The sequence below is a fragment of the Ruditapes philippinarum genome, unplaced genomic scaffold (assembly GCF_026571515.1).
Source record: "Ruditapes philippinarum isolate M1 unplaced genomic scaffold, ASM2657151v2 ctg1922_1_1_1_1, whole genome shotgun sequence".
In the NCBI taxonomy this organism is placed as follows: domain Eukaryota; kingdom Metazoa; phylum Mollusca; class Bivalvia; order Venerida; family Veneridae; genus Ruditapes; species Ruditapes philippinarum.
The window spans coordinates 214,260-238,631 of record NW_026852591.1 but is presented as its reverse complement, the minus strand read 5'-3'; the positions used below and the strand labels follow the sequence as shown (position 1 = coordinate 238,631).

The 24,372-nt window shown below is 33.3% G+C and overlaps 2 protein-coding genes and 2 long non-coding RNA genes across 4 annotated transcripts; 1 reads left to right on the top strand and 3 right to left on the bottom strand.

The window, feature by feature from the left end:
* Positions 1-1,843: 1,843 nt before the first annotated feature.
* LOC132718049 (uncharacterized) lies at positions 1,844-3,699 on the top strand. Its single transcript, XR_009624036.1, has 2 exons — positions 1,844-2,130; positions 2,752-3,699. It is a non-coding gene; the product is annotated as an uncharacterized LOC132718049 (long non-coding RNA).
* Positions 3,700-4,207: 508 nt separating this feature from the next.
* On the bottom strand, positions 4,208-7,759 carry LOC132718043 (uncharacterized). The gene is made up of 2 exons (XR_009624035.1): positions 5,409-7,759; positions 4,208-5,069 (listed from the first exon to the last, which is right to left on the bottom strand). It is a non-coding gene; the product is annotated as an uncharacterized LOC132718043 (long non-coding RNA).
* Positions 7,760-7,987: 228 nt separating this feature from the next.
* LOC132718034 (uncharacterized) lies at positions 7,988-20,029 on the bottom strand. The gene is made up of 5 exons (XM_060701641.1): positions 19,964-20,029; positions 11,174-11,300; positions 10,516-10,672; positions 9,181-9,795; positions 7,988-8,490 (listed from the first exon to the last, which is right to left on the bottom strand). The coding sequence occupies exons 2-5, from the start codon at positions 11,270-11,272 to the stop codon at positions 8,318-8,320; spliced, it is 1,044 nt and encodes a 347-aa protein (XP_060557624.1). The 5' UTR covers positions 11,273-11,300; positions 19,964-20,029; the 3' UTR covers positions 7,988-8,317.
* On the bottom strand, positions 15,902-19,168 carry LOC132717981 (uncharacterized). Its single transcript, XM_060701593.1, has one exon. It carries the CDS (start codon positions 18,405-18,407, stop codon positions 16,287-16,289), a length of 2,121 nt encoding a protein of 706 aa, XP_060557576.1. The 5' UTR covers positions 18,408-19,168; the 3' UTR covers positions 15,902-16,286.
* Positions 20,030-24,372: the final 4,343 nt, after the last annotated feature.

Here is a 24,372-nt window from a genome sequence, read left to right as displayed (position 1 = left end):
CCCAGTCCTTTCCAAATCAAAGATACAATAGTCAGTTGTCCATGAAATGTAACAGGTTTGAAATAACCACGAGGAATTGCATCAGGAATTTGCTCAATTTTAACATATACCTCATGACCAATACCTGTAATATATAATATTAAAGTTACTAAATCTAATTCAAATGAAAAGTTTATAAATTAAAATTGTTTTATGGCATCATTTTACAGTAAGACCATAACACCATGTGTCTCAATTAGTGCTTGTAACAAGAGCTGTCGGGTAGGACAGCATGCTCGACTATTCTAAGTGCTTAATAGTAAAAGAGCCTTGATAATGTTAAATTTTTTAAGTTCACAAAAGGGCTAATTTTTTTTTATAAATTCATGTTATAGGCCTTAGAGAGAGTCTAATTATACAGTATTGGCTTGACTATTCGGAAGGTAATGTCACAAGGGTGTTTTATTGAGTATAATAATACTAATTACCTATGAACACATAAATTTGACAGACAAGGTACAAAGGCTTGTTATAAAGATATTTTATCAAGTAAATCACTGCTTTATTATTATGAATGCATAAAATTGTCCCAAAAAAGGCACAAACCCTTCAGTAGTTATTGAGATAACAGCTTACAAACAAAACTTTACCATGAATTTCTAAGTTGAAAAAGGGGAGAAAAATCAGCCTAAATGCAAGATAGAATTATGGATCTTTGTCAGTGACCTACAATTATGACCCTAAATGCATATGTGAAGTTTTAAATAAATATCTTTAATAGTTATTGGGATATGTAAAACTTGCATGTAAACATTAACCAAGAGACTAAGTAGAAAAGGGGATATGAATCAGCCTTAATGCAAGATAGAGTTATGGAACTTGGTCAGTGACATACAATTATGACCCTCAAATTATGACCCTAAGTGCATGTGTAAAGTTTCAAGTAAATACCTTTGAAGACCTTTAACCTTTAACCAAATTTACTAAGTTTCAAAGGGGCAAATAATTCTGCAAATATTGCAGGCAGAGTTATGCAATTTTGCAAACCGATGTACATTGTTACTACAAAAAAGTATTTTAAATTTCAATTGAATATCTCAAGCAATAATTGAGATATTTGACTTTACAAAAAAACTTTAACCAAAATTTCTAAGTTCCAAAGGGGCATAATTCTGTCAATATTGTAGGCAGAGTTATCCAACTTGTCAATCTGATGTACCTTGTTACTATAAATAAGTATTGTAAGTTTAAATTGAATATCTCAAGCAATAATTGAGATATTTGACTTTACAAAAAACTTTAACCAAAATTTCTAAGTTAAAAAGGGGCATAATTCTGTCAATATTGTAGGCAGAGTTATCAAACTTGTCAATCTGATGTACCTTGTTACTATAAATAAGTATTGTAAGTTTCAATTGAATATCTCAAGTAATAATTGAGATATTTGACATTACAAAAAACTTTAACCAACGCAGACGCCGACGCCGGGGCGACTACAATAGCTCTCATATTCTTCGAATAGTCGAGCTAAAAATCAGAATGGATTTTGATACCAACTAGTGTCATTTACAAGGTTAACAATGCTGTATCAAGAATTATATTGTTAAAATTTTTAAAAGAAAATAAGGAGTGTTATACATTATGTACTATGCATGCATATAATTTTCTGCATGTGTAAAACAGATGTACTGTATGTGTATTGCAGGTGTACTATATGTGTACCATAGATGTTCTTTTTATGTACCACAGGTGTACTGTATGTGTACCACAGGTGTTCTGTATGTGTACCAAAGATGTTCTGTATGTGTACCATAGATGTTTTTTTCATGTACCACAGGTGTACTGTATATGTACCATAGATGTTCTTTTTATGTACCACAGGTGTACTGTATATGTACCTTAGGTGTACTGTATGTGTACCACAGGTGTTTTGTATGTGTTCTACATGTTTTCTGAATGCATTCCACAAGTCTTGTATTCATATAAGAAATTTGTCTAGATACAGTGTATTATTATGGAATTTATATAACATATGATTTTTTGTATTTTTAGATTGAAAAGGGAGATTATACCTACATGCAACATATAGATGTACCACTCACACATGGATCATTGTTAATTATGGAAGGGTCTACACAAGATGACTGGCAGGTGAGGTTAAAAATATTTCTATTCAATTTTAAATAGTTTAATTTTAAACAAGATATTTACATGTAAATAATCATTTTTCTTTTACACTTCTTTGCTTATTAGCTTATCAAGTACATGTAATGTATAATTATCTTTACTTCATTAAAATGAGCATGCCTCTAGTTTCATGCTTATTTCATGAAAATTTTGAAAATGTATTTAAAATTAAAATATTGTGAAGTGAACAAAGAAAATAATTTACTCATTGCAAACAGCACTTGCAATCCACAAAAATTACCAAAAAGACAGTCAAAATAAGCAAAATGGCCCTTAGTTACTGCATTAGTATTGCAGTAGAATACTGCAAAATCAGTCCTTAATCGCTTCACTTGTAAATTATTACCTGAAGCTTAAATCTTTTTAGTTTTCTTAAAATCTAAGTATATTTTTCTCAAGTTAAATTTTTTTGAAATATTTTGGCTCATCTGGAGGCATGCAGCTTAAAATTGGGTATTCTTTTTCTGAGAAATGTTTATATGAGCATATAAAGAGATGAATGTATGTAAGAATTTTATAGTTAATTGATAATACATATATGATTTCTATGTGAAATGTTAATAATGATAAAACATTTTTTTTCAGCATCGAATTCCAAGAGAATACCATGATAGATCTGGGAGAATAAATCTGACTTTTAGAGTTATCTTTCCTGAGATATAGATCCGATATAGCTATTTAATGATTTTGTTTACCAACCTATTGACTGTTAAAATTTTTTGGCCAAAAAATTATTTATATGCAAAAAATGAAAATGTTGTTATTTTTTTATGTTGTAACTTGTTACACTGAAGATGTATAGAAAGGTAGACAATCATAATATGGAAGAGAATTTTCACATCAAGAGTTGTCTCTCCTGATATATAGTTATAACAGAGTTTGTGGTATTTTATTTCATACTGCAATATGTCGTTGGTTGTTTACATATTTCTAACTATTTATTTGCTTTGCATGATTAATATACTTGATTAAACTGTGATGAATTTTTTTATATATTCAGCTTTTCACTTAATTGTTTTTGAAATTGTTTTTAGTCAGTGTTTAATGTCAGTTTTTATTTTTGTTTACATACAATTTTGTTGAAATATAATAGATATAATAAATATAAAATAGAAATGAGATATTTTTTCCAAAGTTGCCTTTATTGAATTTGACTTTAGCTTAAAGGTGCTTATTTCAAAGCATTTTTTATCACTTTATCAAAGTCTCTTTTTTCTTCTTTGCAATGTGTATGTAATATTAATTTAGCGTATATAGAATGATGCAATGTATTAACTATTATACAAAAGACTTACTTGTATTACCAGCAATTACTACCTTACTTTTTGCATGGACAATTGTTGTACTTGCATATTTTACATTGAAAATATGACTGCTTTGAGAGACTGTAATATTAGTAACTGTTTAAATTAAACTGTAAAACAATGCAATATGTTATACATGTATTTTAATGTGTTATGTCTAGAATGTTGAGAGTAATGTTTACATGTATATAGTTGAAGTAAAGAGGAGAATAAAACTAGTTGATTATTCTATGGGATTTATTTTGTTTTGCTACCCATAAACCTTTATTTTCTTAAATGAATCTTTCAAAAAATGTTAAAATGGCAAAATTGAAGAATGTTGCACTGTTGGCTTGATCACTGTACCATGTCTTTGCAAGCCTATACAATTCATTGTGTGCTAATTGGATGCTATTACAAGCACCTGCTACTTCCAATCATCCAATCACTGTACCTTTCTTGGGAGCCTATAAATTTTAATTGGAATCTGTCTTGCAAAAGGGAAAGTTGACTCTAATTCTCTGTGTGATTGATAAATACTGATCACATGGATGTACTTTGGAAGAAAGAAACAGCAACATAATATCAAGTAAATTATTATTATATAATAGCACGTAAAGTAATGATTTTGAAATGTGGGCCACATTGCGTTACTAGATTAAATGTTGTCCGTTAATTATAGGGACTATGCAACATTCAGTCATTAAATTTAAGAGGCCCGAATTCCAGTTTTTAATTTATTCTACTATATATTTAACTAAATTTTCACTGACCAAACTAATTTTCATTGGCCACTGGGCCAGTGCTAAATTCGATGACTGCACATTTGAACTCGAACCATGCATTATTCTACAACATTATGCACTGAAAATTGATATCTATTTCTAAATAAATTAACTGTAACATGCTGGATCTGAAAGTTACTAGTCTTAGTTTACAATCATGACTGAAGCTGAAGATAAAATGTTGATCTCTTCTAGATGTTAAAGGAACATAAAACACATTCATATTTATAATATATATTTATTATTATGATTTATATCATCAATTATAAACATTGAATTGTGATCAAGCATTCTGAAAATTGATTTATAAGAATAATTACATACAAATGTAATTAAAACTAGATAAAATTTTAATGAAATAAGAAAAATACAAAAGTTTGATTCATCTGGTATATATAAAGAATCACAATGATTTCAATATGCATGAGGTACATTAATCAAAACAGTAAGCATGTAGACCTGAATATCTTATCATAATATTCAAGGCTTGCTTTCCAATGTTAATAGCCATTTGAATAATAAATAACTATCAAATGAACAAAAATATAAACAAGATTGCATTTGTAAAAAATGCTATGCCACCACATAAATACAATACTAAAATAGTAATGTAGGAACACATTTTTCTTTTTGACCCCAGGGCTTTAATTTGAATAATCTTGCTAAAGGTTCACTACACAATGTTTACTGCAAAATGTCTCACCTCTAGCCTTTGTCAATTCGAGAAGATGATTTTTTAAAGTTTTTACTATATACATGTGAGGAAAACCTATGACCCCGGGGCAGGGCTAGTTTTGACACTAGAGGCAAAATTTGAACAACTTTGGTAGAGTACCTATAGATGATATCATATTGATATACCAAATATCAAAGCTCTAAGCCTTGTACCTTCAGACAATAAGATTTTTTAATTTTTTACGATATGTACATAGTGAAAATCAATGACCCCCGGGGGTGGGGCCAATTTTGACCCCAGGGCTATAATTTGTTCAATCTTGCTAGAGGTTCACTACACAATGTTTCATGCAAAATATCTAACCTCTAGCCTTTGTCAATTTAGAGAAGATGATTTTTTAAGTTTTTACTATATACATATGAGGAAAACCTATGACCCCCGGGGCAGGGCTAATTTTGACACTAGAGAGGCAAAATTTGAACAACTTTGGTAGAGTACCTATAGATAATAACACATACCAAATATCAAACCTCTAAGCCTGGTACCTTCAGACAAGAAGGTATTTTAAGTTTTTACTATATGTACATATTGGCGGGGCCAATTTGGACCCCAGGGCTATAATTTGAACAATCTTGGTAGAGGTCTACCAGACAATGCCTTATGCAAAATATCTAAGCTCTAGGCCTTTTGGGTCTTTACAAGAAGATTTTTTAAATTTATTCCTATAATTCCTTTTGGTTGCCATGACAACCAGAATTCTGCATGGAATGAAATTCTTTGAACAACTTTGGAAGGCCTTCACCCAAGGATCAATCCTGCCAAGTTTGGTTGAAATTGGACTAGTGGTTTTTCACAAGAAGATTTTTTAAGTTCACTATATAATCTATATAACACACACACACACACACACAAACAAACACACACACAGGTGAATCGCTATATGCCACCGCATCACAGATGCTGCGGTGGCATAAAAATAATACAGTTTAACCTGTCTATAGCAACCGAAAGTTAATAAACACAGATTGTCTTATTAAACAGAGTATCTCACTATCTGCATATAAAACTTCAATAAAATAACATTTCCCAAGACTGTGACTTGTATTAACAACCAATATATGCAGTATTCAAACTTTAGACCAATATCCTAAACATTGTATTTTATTTATAACAACTAAAAGTGCATTTTATTTTCTTCAAGAACATTAAAATGGTTGACCCTTTTACAATATACATGTCATATATAGTATTGTTACTTGGCAATTTGATATCTGTTCTGATAATTTTTAATTATTTTGAAACTCATGGACAATGGATTTTTTATATATGAGTATTTAATTTTCTGCTATAAGTAAAGTTGATGGGTAGACAGGGTGTTATTAAAACAGATAGTCACTAAGGCAGGATGGGCGCATCTGAAAACAAGAGGTGAGAAGGTAATTGACTATTCTCAGAACTCAACCGTAAAAAAGGGGCATAACTCTGTAAATAAGAAGGCCAAGATGGCCCTAGATTGCTCACCAGTCCTGACCCATCAAACTCAGCAGTCCCTTACTTGAAGTTAGACACGCATCCTGACCAAGTTTTATGACAATTGAGTCAAAAATGTGACCACAAGAGTGCTAACAAGGTTTTTTTCATATCTGGGTATTGTAACCTAGTTTCTGACCCCAGGTGACCCATATTCGAACTTGACCTAGAAATCATCAAAACAAACTTTCAGACCAATTTCTAGGATATTTGGATCAATACAGTAGCCACTAGAGTGTTAACAAGATTTTTCTATGACCTAGTTTTTCATCCGAGATGACCCATGTTAAAACCCATCCGAGCAATTACCTAGACAAGCATCCTGACAAAGTTTGACGATGAATGAGGCAAAACTGTGACCTCTAAAGTGTTAACAAACAAATGTGAACGGATGACCGACATTCATCGATCCTAAAAGTTCACCCTGAGCTAGCTCAGGTGAGCTTAAAAGGTAACTAAGAGTTATAGAATCTGTGCCCATCATGTTTAATAATCACAGAGAATGAGTGTGTGAAATTTCAACCCATTCCCTTCAGTTGTTTTGGAGATTCGAACTTGCACACAAAAGCTTAACCAAAGTATGACAACTACCCGCAGACATGAGAACAATTAATAGCTCTCCCTATTCTTCTAATAGTCAAGCTTTAAAAAAACATACACAAAATATAAAATCTTAACATTATTACATATATTATTTTTAAGTAATTTTGATTGTATAGATGGAATGAACATTAAACCGACATGACTGAACAGCATATTAGTATATAATGCTTAACTCTGATAAGAGTAGACAGGGGTCCAGTACCTCAAATATACACAAAATTTCTATGTCAACAGTGGTGACTGGTTAACATTATAAAATATTTATTCCTTTGTTAAGTGTTTAAATGTACGATCTAACTAAACAATCCTTCAGTATTACTTATGGCAATGTCTTTTAAAAGCCAAATATACATATTCATCATGATGCTATATAAAAAAAAATATCCTATTAACACATTGACAATTTAATACCCTAATGAACCTCATAAAGACAGACATGAGACCAGAGTTTAAGAAATGCCTTTTTAATGTAAAGAACCACTCAAAGAGTTACAAAGCATATTTTATCAAATTATCTTTCACATGACCCTCTCAAAGGTTTCAACCTGTCACCTTGTTTGTACATTATACTGTCCACAAGTAGTCCATCCTTGCTGAACAAAAGTAAGGATAAAAATGTAAAACTGAGTTCCTTATAAATAACTATATAAAAATATTAATAAACTTACAAAGATGTCTTTGAAAGAAATGTATAAAATAGCTGCCAGCAATTGTATCTTGACAATAAAAATTTTCCTTTGGCATTAAATTACATGTACATGTATGTAACCATAGTTGTTTATTTAATTTCTATTACATAAATGGGAAGATACAAATATCTTGAGGCCAATTTAAAGATATAATTAAGACATTCTAATTATCATTCACTATGTCACAAACTGATGCACATGAGGATAATTATTTTTAATCTTTCAAATCCTATATTCCATTACTCTCCATTACAATTGTCTCCTTTTGACAAAGTTTTTATCAAAGCCATGTCTTGCTTTGAACCTCTCAACCCAACCTTTGGAGCATTTAAACGTCTCTGTAGTGTACCCAAACTGCTGGGCAAGCTGTTTTGCTTTGTCACAGATATTGACACTAGTTATTTTTGGAATTTTACTGCCTGAAGATGAACGATTTTAAGCCACTCGAGTAAAGCAGTCTCGATGTCATGAAAATTAGAAAAATCGCCGTTTCTTTTTTCTCGGATCTATTATTTCTTTTTCCAACATCAGCCTTAATTTGTTCAGAATGTTTCAACCATGTTGATAATGTGCTTTGAGGCTACATTAAACTCTTGAGCAATCATAACTTTTGTTTTCTTTTTTAAGTTCTACTTCTTTTATTGCACTGTACTTCTTCCAAAGTGGAACCGATTTAATGACGCGCTTTTGCTTCGGTAGTTTGTTTTTCTCCCAGATCAGCCTATCATTACAGCATAGAAATTCTGGCCGCAGAAAAGCTAAAAATAAAGCAACAAGTAAAAGATTAATAACCAAACAAATTCAAACTAGAGTGCTGTCAACATGTATTTGTACAAACTAAGGATAAAATAAGAATCACAAAAAAGATAAATCCATTAAAATTTTTATAACTTTATTCACTGCCGTTACCTTTTGGTAAGACAGTGTCCCGTGAAAAACGAGCACTTCATCTATTAGTTATATTTATTTTGCAGACTTAACTGTATATAAGTGAATGTAAATAACCAGGGCTGATTAAAACTTACTTAAATCGCGCTAGATGCAACACTGCATATATACATGTATATGATAATTTTATTACATGAGTTTAGGGTGCGGAAAATATGTTTATTTAGGTATGCAAAATCTTAAGAATTGAGGTTTACGAACATGGTTGCCTTACTGTGAAAGACAACTGTTAAAATGATAACTTGTTTTAAACAGTCATTCGAAACTATGCACAGTACCGTTACATGATATACATATATGTTTTAGAATATAAGTTTTTAAACCTAATAAAGTTCTTCTCCAACACTTATAATAAGAGCTGTAAATGAGACTTCATAATACCTCAGTCATATTAGCATTGTCATATATCCAAAATTGTTTAGACATTCTTTTTAAAGTATGCATGATATTTGTAGTAAGTAGAAAAGAAGAAAAAAAAAGTTAAGTACAAGTCTATTTACCTTCTTTTAATCCTGACCTAGAATTTTGATATGATGAAGAAATGTCCGTACAGCTTAAACTATTCTCAGAGGAAACTGAACTCTCCCTGTTATATCTATTCTCCGTGTTTGTTGTACCTCTAGCTGAACTCTCCGTGTTAAATTTATCCTCCATGTTTATTGTAACATCTTCACAATTTGCTTCCCAGTCAGGTTCTACTTTGACAATAAAACTGTTCATGTTATTTGTGTCATCAAAATTATCACAGTTTTGAATCTCATCATTTTCTTTTGATCCCTTTAAACCTATTTCGTAACCATTTATTTCATGACTATATTTAACAATCTTTGTTTCTTGTTGGTGTTTCATTTTCTCCTTATTCTTTTCACTTTGTTCACTTTGCCTACTTGTACTAGTATCAATATTGTCTTTTGATTGTTTAGGAGAAGTATCTACAGTAATATCTGCAATTAATTCATTTGCCGATACGTCTGTATCATGAGACTCCAGTTTGAATCGTTTGGGCTCAGGCTGTTTTATGATGTGCTGTCTTTTGTTCAATTTTCTTTGTTCTTTGGGTGGTCCAGGTGACTGAACAGTTGTCAAATGTTGAACATGATTTGAGTCATTGTTTTCTAAAATGGAAAGTATTCAAGATAAATATTTGATTTCTAATTATTGTTTATCATGCAAACATACAATGCATACAGGCAGGTATGTTGGCAATACAATTACTTCTTTGTAAGAACTTCAGTGCAATGAATTTAAATCATAACATATATAGAAATTTGAATCATTGTTTTCTAAAATGGAAAAATTACTTTGAATAACTTCAGTAATTTAATAATTATTCTGACATGTTGCTATGTCAAATTGACTGTTTTGAATTCAAAGCAGGGCAAAACCACTACGCAAATTTAGCAAGTTAAATACTCAGATATTGGTCAATAAATGAAGGCACAATGAGAAGAAAGGCTATTCATTAAAGCAGCACATCTCCAGGTTCATGCAAATTTTCATGAAAATTTTGAAAACATACTTTAGTAAAATATTGTGAAATGAACAAAAAAAAAGTTAACATATTGCAAAATGCACTTACCATCCTAATAAAGGTCAAAATATGCAAAAATAGACCTTACTGTGTTAGTCATGCAGTAGAAACATGGTGATAAATGCTGCAAAAACCAGTCATTGATCGCACATAACATTTAAATTTTCACTGGAATCTTTCTCTTTGTACATTTTTTTCTCAAAGATTTTCTTGAAATACAGTATATTTTGGTTCATCTGGAAGCTTTAAATGGAAGGTAAGAAGGAAGAATAAACAAACATTTAGGGGTTGTAAAAAAACTTACTTTCTAGACAAAACTTCAAGAAGTTTCCTTTGATATTTTTATATTTGGTTAAAAATGAGTGTCCATATTTTGAACCAATGTATGATAAGGTACCATCCGTCAAGCTGGCAGTCAGGAACATACACTCTTCATCCCCATATTCTGATAGCTGCTCAACCTGTAATGTAATAGGTCTGTGCATCTGATCTGAACAAAGATTTGAAACCTGAGGCTGAAGATTCATGAAATGAACCACAATTCATCTACTAGTAATTAGTTTATACTAATTTATTTTGGCATGATTGTTTTGGAAGCTATAAGCTTTATGAAACAACATATGGAAACCAACAAGTAAGAAGCAATGAGTGAAATGTTTCTTGCTCACTGAAACAATGGCTTCCCCTTTATGGGGTCTGAACCCACGTGTCCAGCAATCCTTAAGATTACTAGTTGACATGTTGACCACTTGGACACGCCGCTACTCAATTCATCTAATACTTAATAAATAATAGTGTCATTTATAGTAATGGGAGTCAGTCTTAAATGACAGATTTGTACAAAGAACATAGATTTGAGTTAAAATTGTAACCAATATGATAACTTTTTTTCTAAATAACAAAGAATTCTATGGCTATGTCTATATTAAATAAATAAGAACAACAACAATAAACTTGCATACCAGCAGTTGAATCTGTGATTTCAATACTGTTTTCAGTAATGGTTTATAGGCAGGCATATTCTTCAGCAAATTCATATCTGATGTCAACGAGAAGGCCATCTTTGATAACTATTATTAAATGATGAATCTGAAAAATATAAATTATGAAAATTACTGACATACTTAAACAAATGAATTATGACTTAAGCATTCTTTCATCACATTTCAAACAGCTGTTTAACTGATCCAGTTTAAATGATATGACAGACCGTTAATCTGTATCTGTGTAATTGCTACTCAAAGAACACAGATAGCGTCAACTTTATTTAGATGCACACAAGACACATAAATTGAGCCATTTACTGCTGGACATTAATTTAAACATGTAAAGTATAAAGTCAATATGACATCATGTGTATCACCTTCTGCCAAATAGGGTAAGACTGATCCAGAGAGAAAACCGTCAAAAATTAAATTGATGATAAAGAAGAGTAGCAGATGGTGTGTAAATTGTGCTCAGATAATTTCAATATTTACATCAGCAAATTACTGTGGCACATAATTATGTCCCAATGGAACTGCATGTTATGTCACTTAAATGTGTTAGAGTCAAATAGCAATATCAAGTACAATCGCATTCTTGCTTAGAATTGGCAGTGATTGAGTATATAAGTAGGATAAAATTTATTTATAAGCACTGTGTGGTCTACATCTACATTATACTGCTTCAAAATCATTATCAATTACACTAAGCAGGCGCGTTGTCTTGGTATAGCTGTTAAAAACAAATATGTTAAGTGCAAATTTATAGACATAAGGTAAAAACAAGTTAAAAAGAACTACAAGACTGAGATAAAAGTTAAAAGCAAAGCTGGCTTAGAACTGGTAACATGAACTGTCGGAGGACAGTAACGCTCGACTATTAAAAAAAGTTGTCACAAGGGTGTTTTATTGAGTATAATAATGCTAATTACCTATGAATACATAAAATTGACGGAAAAGGTACAAAGGCTTGTTATTAAGATGTTTTATTAAGTAAATCACTGCTTTATTATTATGAATGCATAAAATTGTCCCAAAAAAGGCACAAACCCTTCAGTAGTTATGGAGATAACAGCTTACAAGCAAAACTTTACCATGAATTTCTAAGTTGAAAATAGGGAGAAAAAATCAGCCTAAATGCAAGATAGAACAAGCAAATTCGTTGAATTTATATCCCCCGCCGAGTACTGGTTATTATTAACACAACAACTGAAGACATATTAAGGCTTTATTTATATATTATTCATGGCATAAACTGTAATATTCTTTGAACTTGAAGCCTTGTACCTTCAAACAAGAAGAATTTTTAAGTTTTCACTATATACATATAAGGAAAATCTATGACCTCCTGGAGTGGGGCCAATTTTGACCCCAGGGCTAAAATTTGAACAATTTTGGTAGAGGACCTATAGGTTATATCATATACCAAATATCAAAGCTCTAGGCCTTGTACTTTCAGACAAGATTTTTTAATTTTGCATTTTTGAAACTCCTTTTCTGGCCCTGTGACCTACTTATGCAACAGACCGGAACCATTTGATCAACTTTGGCAGGGGACCACCCTAGGATCATTCCTGTAAAGTTTGGTTGCTATGCAGTCATTTGTTTCTGGGGAGATGTTGTTTAAAGAAATTGCTGACGACGCACGACGACGGACGGTGGGGGATCACAATAGCTCACCTAGATGTAAAAACATCTTAATCTCCAGACTTCATTGCCATTTTCAAGGCATCAAGAAGGGATCTCACAATTTTCAAATATTTTTAAATGTTATTGTAACAAATCATTTTAATTCTTCTTTAATAAAAACTAGAAATGTGTCCATAGGACACGGGTGCCCCCACCGCGCCACTGTTCTGTCAATCTTATGACTCTAGGTCAAATATTTTTTGAAAACTAAAAATCTTTTTACTAAGTAAAGGGCAAGAACTTTACAAATACTGAATAAATCCCCAAGCAAACCCCAAGTTGAAAATTGCAAATTTATACTACTGTAATTCAAGGGCAATAACTCTAAAAATACTAAATAAATCCAGACGAAAATACCAAGGTGCACAACTACACATGCTGATCAACATTCCTGTAAAGTATCCTGACTCTAGGTCAAATACTTTTTGAGTTACATGCGACACAAGTTGAAAATTGCAAAATTTTACTAAGTCAAGGGCAATAACTCTAAAAATACTAAAAATATCCAGACGAAAATACCCAGGTGCACAACTACACATACTGATCAACATTCCTGTAAAGTTTCATGACTCTAGGTCAAATACTTTTTGAGTTACATGCGACACAAGTTGAAAATTACAAAATTTTACTAAGTCAAGGGCAATAACTCTAAAAATACTAAAAATATCCAGACGAAAATACCCAGGTGCACAACTACACATACTGATCAACATTCCTGTAAAGTTTCATGACTCTAGGTCAAATACTTTTTGAGTTACATGCGACACAAGTTGAAAATTACAAAATTTTACTAAGTCAAGGGCAATAACTCTAAAAATACTAAAAATATCCAGACGATAATACCCAGGTGCACAACTTCACATGCTGATCAACATTCCCATAAAGTTTCGTTGAATTCCAGCCATTAGTTGCAGAGAACTACTCCGGAAACGAAATTCTAAGTCAAGGGCAATAACTCTAAAAATACTAAAAATATCCAGACGAAAATACCCAGGTGCACAACTTCACATGCTGATCAACATTCCCATAAAGTTTCGTTGAATTCCAGCCATTAGTTGCTCACTACTCCGGAAATGAAATTCGGACGGACGGATGGACGGACGTTCTAACAGGAGAGTAATTATGTGGCTACTCTATTGTTCTCTCTATTGTTCTTTTTAGCCACACAAAAGAAAATAGCCACATAAAAACATTACGGAATGAATGACATCAAAGAGAAAGAACAGTTACCTATTGTCCCTCTAGCCACATAATTACTCTCCTGTGAGTGCGGACGGACGGAAGGACGGACAACGCCAAAACTATATCCCCCTCCCGATTCCATCGGCGGGGGATAATTATGGATCTTTGTCAGTGACCTACAATTATAAACCTAAATGCATATGTGAAGTTTTAAATAAATATCTTTAATAGTTATTGAGATATGTAAAACTTGCATGTAAACATTAACCAAGAGACTAAGAAGAAAAGGGAGATAAATTAGCCTAAATGCAAGATAGAGTTATGGAACTTGGTCAGTGACATACAATTATGACCAAAAGATACATCAGGGGGTTGCCAGAAGGGGGATGTGCCCCCTTCTGTTTGGGGGGGGTTTGAAGGGGGGCAGTAGTCCCCCTCATCGCCAAGAAAATTTTGGACTTGTGAGAGGCTAAAAATGACTCCAGGTCGATCATAACGTAAAGTGTTACCAACGCTGAAAAGCTTTTGACTCTATCTCAATCCCTTGAGAAGTTGCAGCACTTTGAAATAAATTTTTGATGGAAAAAATCAAGGCAAAATAGTGATTTTTGGCAATTTTACGATGTCCCCTCGTTGCCATGGTAACAGGAAATTTAAGACTGAGCATTGTTGTACAAAGGCAATGGTCCAGTCAACATTTGTGCCAAGTTTGATTAGTATTGAAGCATTTTTAATAGTTTCATAGCAGTTTGAACTTGTAACAGGAGGCTTTTCAATGAAAACGGCCATTTTTCACAATATGCTCATGAGGGAAAGGGTTTAACTTGGACACTCCAATTTGTTAAAATCTTTCAAAATTCCGTTGATGGTCGGCCATTTTGTCGAAAACAAATGTACAAAACCTATATGGTACTGTTCTGCTCTCCTGGTTTCCTACGACTACGTTCGCAGAATGGTAGACAACGGTAACCATCAATTTATTGGTTACTGTTGTCTATTGTTCAGTAAGGGTGTAACGGTTTACCAGTATACCGATATATTGCAATATGAAAAAATAAATTTCGTACCGCGGTACGATTTTTGGAAAACCGGTATTTTATAAAAATCATAATTTTCAATTAATTGCCTTCTAATTTTGTACAAATTTCACATAAAATCTTTAATTGGCCAATTTTGTTGGCGCCAAACGTAAGATAAAAAGTATCGACAACTAGTACACTTAAAAGTCAATAAGCGCGCCGCATAATTTACATAAGCGGCCCAGATGTGAAAGGTCACACGCGACTAGTTTTGTTTATCAAATTGTGTGACACTTTACTTTCATATTTATTCCTTACATTTTTATTAAGTTTCTACTAAAAATATATACATATGATAATAATATATAAATGTTACTCCATCTTTACATCAAAACATATACAAGACAATACGTATTGCAATATATTGCAATACGCTTCAGCAAAATGGCAATACATTGCAATACGGTTTTTGCTGTATTGTTACACCCCTATTGTTCAGCAAGGTAGTCGTAGGGGACCAGGACAGCGGAACAATATGATGTATGTTTTGTACTTTCGTTTTCGACAAAGTGGCCGATACTCACTGTTGTTTTGCAAAATTTTAACAAGTTGGAGTGTCCAAGTTAAATGTAGGTTATTTAAGATTGTATGTAAGGTAGAATGACAAATTTATGTTAACAATTTTCTAAATGCATGATGTATAAAGAGTTTTAAAATAGCTTGTATTGTTACAGAACTGGACATTGTGGTTGTTCCACAGCGTGTCCTAGTAAAGCTTCATAGCGTTAAGGTGACTAGGTGACCTTTTCGTAGTAGAGTAAAGTATCCATATTTCGACACCTTAAGATAAAAATTCGTGATAATTGTATAATTTTATACATATCCTTATTTCGACACCGCAATGTAAAGTGTCCTTCATTTTAGGTTCTTTTTGTAAATACAACTTCTTAAATAAACCTAAAGTATGTGATGTAACACATTACTAATCTAATTCCTTCTGAGTCCGTTATTCCGACACGGTGACCCTAAATTCGACACCCATATTGTGTTTTAAAAAAAACATAAACATAATGAATTCCAACTCTTTTATTAAAATTTAACGGCCCTAACATCATGTGAACGAACTATTAAACTTATTTGTTTGACCAGTCGAGCAATGCTAGCTGTTTTTTCTGTTTTAAATGTGCATACTTTAATATATTCTATACACAGAATTCACAGTGAAACGGATAATTGTTAATCTGTGAAGTCGGGATTTCAAACAATACGGCGTCACCAGTGCACGTGATATGCCAACGACGGGAACAAGCAGTACAACGGATCCATTCCTCGCTGCTCCCTTCATCGGATTGACATCCAGGGCAGATTAGCTCTTCGTTGCAGTCATCATCTGAATCCATAATCAGTGGATTTTCAAAGTCGTCTTCAGATGACTCAGAAGATTCAGATTCATTGGTCTTGGACCGCTTCTTGTTATGTGATTGATTATGTTTAACTAATCGTGACTGCACTCTTTTCTTTTTGTTTTCTTCTCGTTGGATTCGTTTGAGTTCTTTTTCTTCAAGTTTCTTTGCCTTTTTTGCTTCTCTCTCTTCTTTACGTTTCTGTTTAGCCAATTCATCAGCCTTTTTAGCATTTTCTTTTTCTTGCAGCATTCTTAGCGCTTCTTTGCCCGATAATGCTTTAGGTAGCCTTTTCCGTAGAGTGTTAGCTGATCGCTTCTTCTTAACTTCTGGTACAGCAAGCAAAGAAAATGATTCTGACACCGTGTCTCTAGATTGTTTGACATATGACGGACCTGGTGCTTGATTCCCACTACTGATATCGGTAATATCGGTAATATTTGCCGTTGGTTTGTGAATACCTTGGAGATGGTTGATTTTCTCATCAGCGTCTGTGCTTATCTGACTGCTGGTATTCATATTATCTGTTGAGATACATGTATTCATGTCATCTGTTGTTACATCAAGCGAGGTTATCATATTGCTAGATGTACTCATTTCACTTGTGTTGTTCAGCTGAACTGAATCAACTTCAGCATCTCCGGTAACTTTGACAGCGACATCTTTGTCATCACCGATTTGCTCACCACTTTCAGATGTTATAGTGTGAGAAATTGCCTTGGACGGGTTCAATTTCGTTAAATCAATATTATTTGGATTCAAAGGAAACAGTCCACATTTTTGAAACCCGTGAATCGCGTTTTCAATCTTAGCTACTTTCAGCCACGCTTTCTTGAAAACCCCAGGGAAGTGCTTTTTCGTAAGTGCCTGGCCAAGATTTTCAAGCTGCCATGTTTTAACTTCCTTTTTCCATGCGGCTTTCATAGGCGAAAAGAAGCCCACATCGCAAGGTTGGAGTACATGCGTTGCGTTTGCAAGGAGGCAATACAATATGATGCCATTAGAAAAGCAGTAATGTGCAGCATCGAAAGACATGTGCGTTGAGTGTCCATCCACCAGAAGCATGATGGGCTTTGGAATGTTTCTGTTAATAACAAATTCATTCAAGTGTTTGAGGAATTCCACAAACAATTCTGAGTCCATCCAACCGCTACTCGTATGTCCGTATATAGCTTCGTCAAATTCGTGTATTCCAGAGTCACGGAATCGATCTCCCGGATAGACTATTAGAGGCGATACATAATTTCCATAAGCGTTGAAGCACACAAGCACTGTGATTTGCGTTTTATTGCTTGTGCAAACTTGGTAAACATGCCGAACACCCTTTTCCGTTAAGACTTTACCATTTGTTACAGATAACGGAAATCCGCTTTCATCGGCATTGAACATTCTTCTTGGGTCGTTAATAAGGGCTTTCCAGTCAGAAACCTCTTGCTTTAGATAAGAGGTTAAACCACTAAACCACCCTTCAACCATTTCAAAATTAATCAAAGATCGCTGGTGACCTAAAGCCATAGCAGTTCTTTCACAAAGCTCAGGGTGACGTTTTGAAAATAATTGATACCAATGTTTTCCAGGTAGATTGTCCTTAAAAGGTGTTTTCCGCCCATCGTGATCTAAAACCTTTTTTACTTCATAACATAGTTCTTGACGCTTTAGTGGATAACCTATAGATGACATAAGCTTGATGTAATCAACAAGAACACGTTCTTCTGCCACTGTCAGTACACACTGCTTACCAGGATTCGAACCCATTGGTGCTTTTCCACTAAGCTTATCAATCAGTGTTGTTCTTGGTATTCCAAATGTCATCGCCGCCTTTTTCTTCGACATAGCTCCGCTTTGCACCATAGATATAGCAGTGACCAACTTCGAAGGCGAATATCTGCGGTATTTATTTGCTGCTACTTGCTTTGACATCGTTGTAACTGTAATATAAAATAAGGTCGATATTTAAATACATGGAAAAACCCATGCTTTATCATTTTCATGTGTGTGTTTTTTACTTTAAATAAAATATTTGGAAACAGATATACATCACTATTTACATCAATAAATGTACATGACTCATTATATCTACATATTACTAATTAAACATATGTACTCATTTTAAGTACTGTTAAGAAAATTTACAAGCAAGATATCTACAATTTCTTTAGAACAATTTATATGGACAAGCATTTAGGACTCTTATGTTTACTAAAATTCGCTCACAGACAAAATAAATCTGCAGTTGATCAATTAAATTTAAGTTGTACAGCATTTATCAGTTTAAATTAAAGACGTGTCGAAATAACGAGCCGCCTTAAAATTCCGTTCCTAACTTCGACACTCTCGCCATGGCTGGAAAATTTAAATATAAACACGCTGCAGAGAGTCCAGTGTATAAAACAACTTTTAAAAGGTGTTTATAGAGTTTACAATAGCACAATTCGACAAAATAGAAGTAGCCAACTAACCTTTACTTAGTTCGGCCTCTTACACGTTTCGATAAGAAGCGAATTATATAGTTTTCAAAATTTGGGATCGGAACTCCCTGACTGATCAATGCCAACAAAATGGCGACTGTGTGGTTCAAAAATGTTCATGACGTCAACAAATAGAATACGTCACATATTTGTCAATCAAAATATCAATTAAATGTTGAATTAAATGATTTTTATTACCTTTGTATAAAAAAGTGTCGGAATAACGGGTATGTCGGATTAAGGTGTTATTGCTCTAATGGTATAAAGGGGAAAAAAATCTTTTTTTTCTTTGACTCAACCCATAAATAGTTTTTTGTTTTCATTATTTTTTATATGGGCACCAAGACTGGACGAGCACCTATCTATCTATCTATCTCTGAATACTGCCAACCCCTCTCGCGAGTGTTATAGGCAGGAAATTGTGCGCGTCGGTGTGTTAGTAAAAGGTGTGAGAGAAAGTAAAAACCTGAAAATGAACATAATCAGGACAGTGAGAGACATTGAAAACTTCTAGTCATTGTTAAAATATTTTTGTTAGTAAGGGTGAAAGAAAGATTTAAAAGTAAAAACACAACAAGTCAACTAATACTGTATCTTAACCACTGCCTGTTTGTATTGATCTAGATCAGGCAGGGTGACAATGTTCCTTGGGAGCTGGTTCCAAAGTGTGATACAGTGGGGGAAGCCGGAAGAAGGAGAACTTATGGTAGTCTGATGTAACCTGTATTTTCCTAAGAGAGAGGGGATGCATATGTCTAGTAAGCCTAGATGGAGTTTTAATGTAGGTGGGAAGGCTAATGGCTACTAGGTTATGGTAAATTTTAAAAAACATAATAAGTCTAAAGTCTAGTCTGCGATGCTCGAGAGAACGCCAGCCAAGATCTTTCTGCATGGCTGTAACTGATGACAAAGGGGAGTATAAGTCTGTGGTTATATTTGCACTTTTCATTAATTCTTCATTTGAAAAACACATTTATTTCGATTTAAACGATAAAGATAAGACATTACAGCATATTTTAATTTTTCAATGCACGTTTGTTGTTGTTGTTTCCAAACCGGAAATGTTGAACCTACCAATTAACGGTCTCCGGTCTTCGACGGTCTCCGGTCCTTGACGGTCACCGGTCTCCAAAAACCTCGGTCTTGATTATACATAATAATTGTTATGAACTAAACAGAATAAATGTGAAATTGTAAAAACCTAAACATCTTTCATTGTTTGATAATGTCTTTGGATTGTTTGTGACTTAAATAAAAATAAATGAATAAATAAATGAATAACACGGGTACGCAACAAAGCTAGGAGGCTTTTCAAGCATTTTGATGAAGTCAACGACATGATTATATATAGATTAAACACATGAAAGATGAATATCAACACATTTACACCGTTGCATTTGGTAACATTTACAACAGAAGGAGCTGATGAGTTTGCAAAAAGTTCATAAAGAGCGTCCAAAAAGACAAAATTGAAAATGTTGCAGGCTTGCTGTTGAGCCTGTTCATGGACGTACATACAGTACTGGAAATTGAAAGTTACTATCCACGCCCCTAACACCGGATTCAGCCAAATACAAAGAGTTAAGACTTATTTGATTGTGAGATATAAACTGATTTTGAGAATTTTTAATTATATTAAAGGGAAGATAAAAATTGATAAATTGAAAGTTATACCTTTGAAATAAGACAAGGACGTAGAAGGAGGTGGTGGAATAATGTGTTTGTGAAAAAGAGAGGTAAATGCATCTTCATATCAAATGATAAATTATCGTTCCATAAAACAATTATTTAAACATTATATGAATGAAACTTTAATATAATTGAAACTACAACGTACAAAACAAAATAACTCACTTGATGTTCTATATATGATATGTTTAAATCTGTATGAAACAAACACGCTACATTAAAAAATAAAGCAGATAAAAGAACAAAATAAAACGGACCATATACCGGAGGCCCTAATAAAAGATATCTCTATAAAGATCATAACTACTGTCTTAATTATTAGTTATGGAGAAATGAATGTCAAGCTATAAACACTTTAAGATATTTTTAAAATTAATTAATAAGTCTGAGTACGATGTTAGCAATTTCAATTAATTAAAAGTCTTTTTGGCTCAAAGACTTAAAAACATAAGCAATTCGACATTGGTCTAATGACTACATTTGACGTAAGTAGATATATTAATGACCTTGATGGAAGTAATGTAATGACTTTATAACGAGAGCAATAACATCATTAATTAATAATCTTTTTTTTTTCAGGAATATTCCCGGATAAACCGAAATATAAAATATATTGAAATTATATCGATTAATGATAATGGAAAAATAAGAGGTACTTTAATTCTTGATTTAAAAAAGCCTTTGATTAAGTTGACCACAAAATATTCATAAACTAAAACTTTATCATTTTGACTGAAAAAATCTGTACACTTTTTTCCAGTCGTTTCTCTCTTATAGAGAGTAAACAATAATAAAGCTGAAAGCATGTCTGTTATATTAGGCGTACCGAAAAGAGTCATTCTTATATGTCCGATACTGTTTCTATGTTCCTCAGATGTACATATTTTGTTATTTCTACATGGTAATTGTTTTGGCATTTTTTGTGTCCTTTCTTGTTTTGTCGTCTACAGTAAGTATTTTCCCCTGTCCTCAGTTTTTTCTTCAAATTTTGACCCCTGTCATTTCCCCGCCGGGCGTCTGATCCCTTCCTCTACATCATTATCCTTTTGTTGGCTTTTTAAAAAAAATTCTTCTTTAATTTCCTTTTCGGTTTCTATTATTTCATATTTTAAATTGTTTATTATAACATTCCGTTCGTGGTTTGCCCCTGTGCCTTCTTCTGCTGTTGAGAACTGCCAGAATTATTAAAAAAAACAACAGTATACAGTTATTTCATATGCGATTTAGGAACAGTCAAACTGTTGGCCCGAGGTGGAGGGGGTAGTATTTTGTACGGCCTTGGGCAACAGTTCAAAACACTATCCCCGACACCGAGGGACAACTGTTTGACTGTTCCCATTAAATCACATATGAAATAACTGTTTTATTACCTGATCAAATACTGTTTTAACAGTACTTGCAGAAGAAAAAAGGAACAAGAAAAAAGTTTTGCACATATGTTGATAATTAAACTTAATACTTTAACTATGTCACGTCACGTCTGGTTTATGATCATGATCGATTGACGCTTCAATTGGGAATTCTCTATGACGTCAATGACGTCAGAGCACGCGAGGGAAACAGTCGAAACTATTGACCGGTCAACAGTTCGCGAACGTTGACGTTTTTAGAATTTCAGAAAACAGTAAAAAATACCAAATTACATTTATATAAGGTATCAGGCAATAATAAAGACTGTCACTTAACCCTTTCCCTCATGAGCAGATTGTGAAAAATGGCCGTTTTCATTGAAAAGCCTCCTGTTACAAGTTCAAACTGCTATGAAACTATGAAAAATGCTTCAATACTAATCAAACTTGGCACAAATGTTGACTGGACCATTGCCTTTGTAACGACATGCTCAGTCTTTAATTTCTTGTTACCATGGCAACGAGGGGACGTCTCAAAATTGCCAAAAATCAATATTTTGCCTTGATTTTTACCATCAAAATTTATTTCAAAGTGCTGCCACTTCTCAAGGAATTTAGATAGAGTCAAAAGCTTTTCAGCGTTGGTTACACGTTACCTTATGATCGACCTGGGGTCATTTTTAGCCTCTCACAAGTCCAAAATTTTCTTGGCGATGAGGGGGACTACCGCCCCCAAACAGAAGGGCACATCCCCCTTCTGGCAACCCCCTGATGTATCTTTTGGATGGGGGCGGTGCCGAAAAAGTGCTCACTTTTTTTAGCAACATTTCTCAAACAAAAACATGTGTTTTGGGCCCAAATAGGACCTTTTTTTCACTATTTGAGGCCTAAAAGGGGGGGGGGGGTCGAAAGTGCGTTGTTTCGTGTATATATGAGGGAAAGGGTTAACATGTTATTTCGATCTATGAAGATTGTTCAGCACGACATCAATTTTTTTTGTACATGTTTGTGGTATTTTTAGTTTCCTTCTATTTGGCCTTTTTCAACTTGGGTGGTTCCAGTATTCCTACATGAATATTCATTAGGATATGGTTACGGATTTTTAATTTTTTTACGTCTTATCTGTGATATGCGAGCTTAATAATGAACACATGCATCTGCGGATGTTTCTAAACTCTGCTTAATTAAGCCGTTTCTTGGGGGTGTTTCCAGGACAGCACATCAAATATAATGAGTACCTGAACAAAATGATCAATGTTTATTGAAAAGGTTCAGGAAAGATTTAACAAATTTTGTTGTTTTTAAGATAGAATTTAATAAATATATGAAACGAGAAATGAGAATAACCCAGAATAATCAGACTCGGATTATACAGAAGCCGGCCCCTGTTGCTCATTTAACACATGCATGCACTACATTGTGAGATGTTCAGGGCAATTGCTCTGCAGTGGTTAAAATTAAGAACCGCATCGCTTTCAAAATTATGAAAGCTCGCAAATGATTGGTTGTTAGAAAGGTCACGAGGCGACCTTCTATTGTTGCCCGTCAGATCCTAATGTGTGATTTTGATCAGATTGTCTTAGGACAGTCTTTTGGAAATGTATTTAGCATTTTTTATCTTTATTATGACTGGCTTAAGAGTTTTGATTGCAATTTAATTTGTTTTCTGTAAGTCTTTTTTGTCAGACTAGCAGCCTTGACATCTCTTCTTAATTGAGCTGACAAAACAGTTATATAATTTCTGATTATTCTTAAACAATGCTATCGATTATATGTAATTTGTCAATGTTACTATTTTTAAATACATCAAATTGATAAAGTTTTATTAGAGCATCTTGAAAAATGAATAATAACAATTTCAACACATTTTATGAACATATCTTTTCTACAAGTTATTAGATTTCCAATTATAACGAAATGTAGAAACGTTTAAAAAAATGAACATATACCAATTGAAAGAGTAAGAGTAATCAATTCCCTAGTCGGGTAATTTTGACAACAACAACAACAACAAAAAAAACAGCGGTCAGATCACTGTCGACTTACACTTGCGAGGGTAACATATCTTCTTATAACTTGAAATTTTCGTAATGACAGCTTTTTTTTCCTTTAAAATTCTTTACCATTTGGTACCAAGATTTTGAAAATTGGTGTACAAATGTTGGAGTTATGGAAGAGTGATGAAAAATGAGCGACCATTTGCATACCTTTACTTAATCGTATGTATCAATTTTTATTTTTTGTGGGAAATTAAAAGCATATACCAAATATAAGAACATGTTTCAAATGAAAAATACTGCAATTTACATGGTTTTGAGAGATAGTAGGATTGTAGAATGGGTGAATGGGGGTGGGGGGATAGTGATCAATCAACGCGCC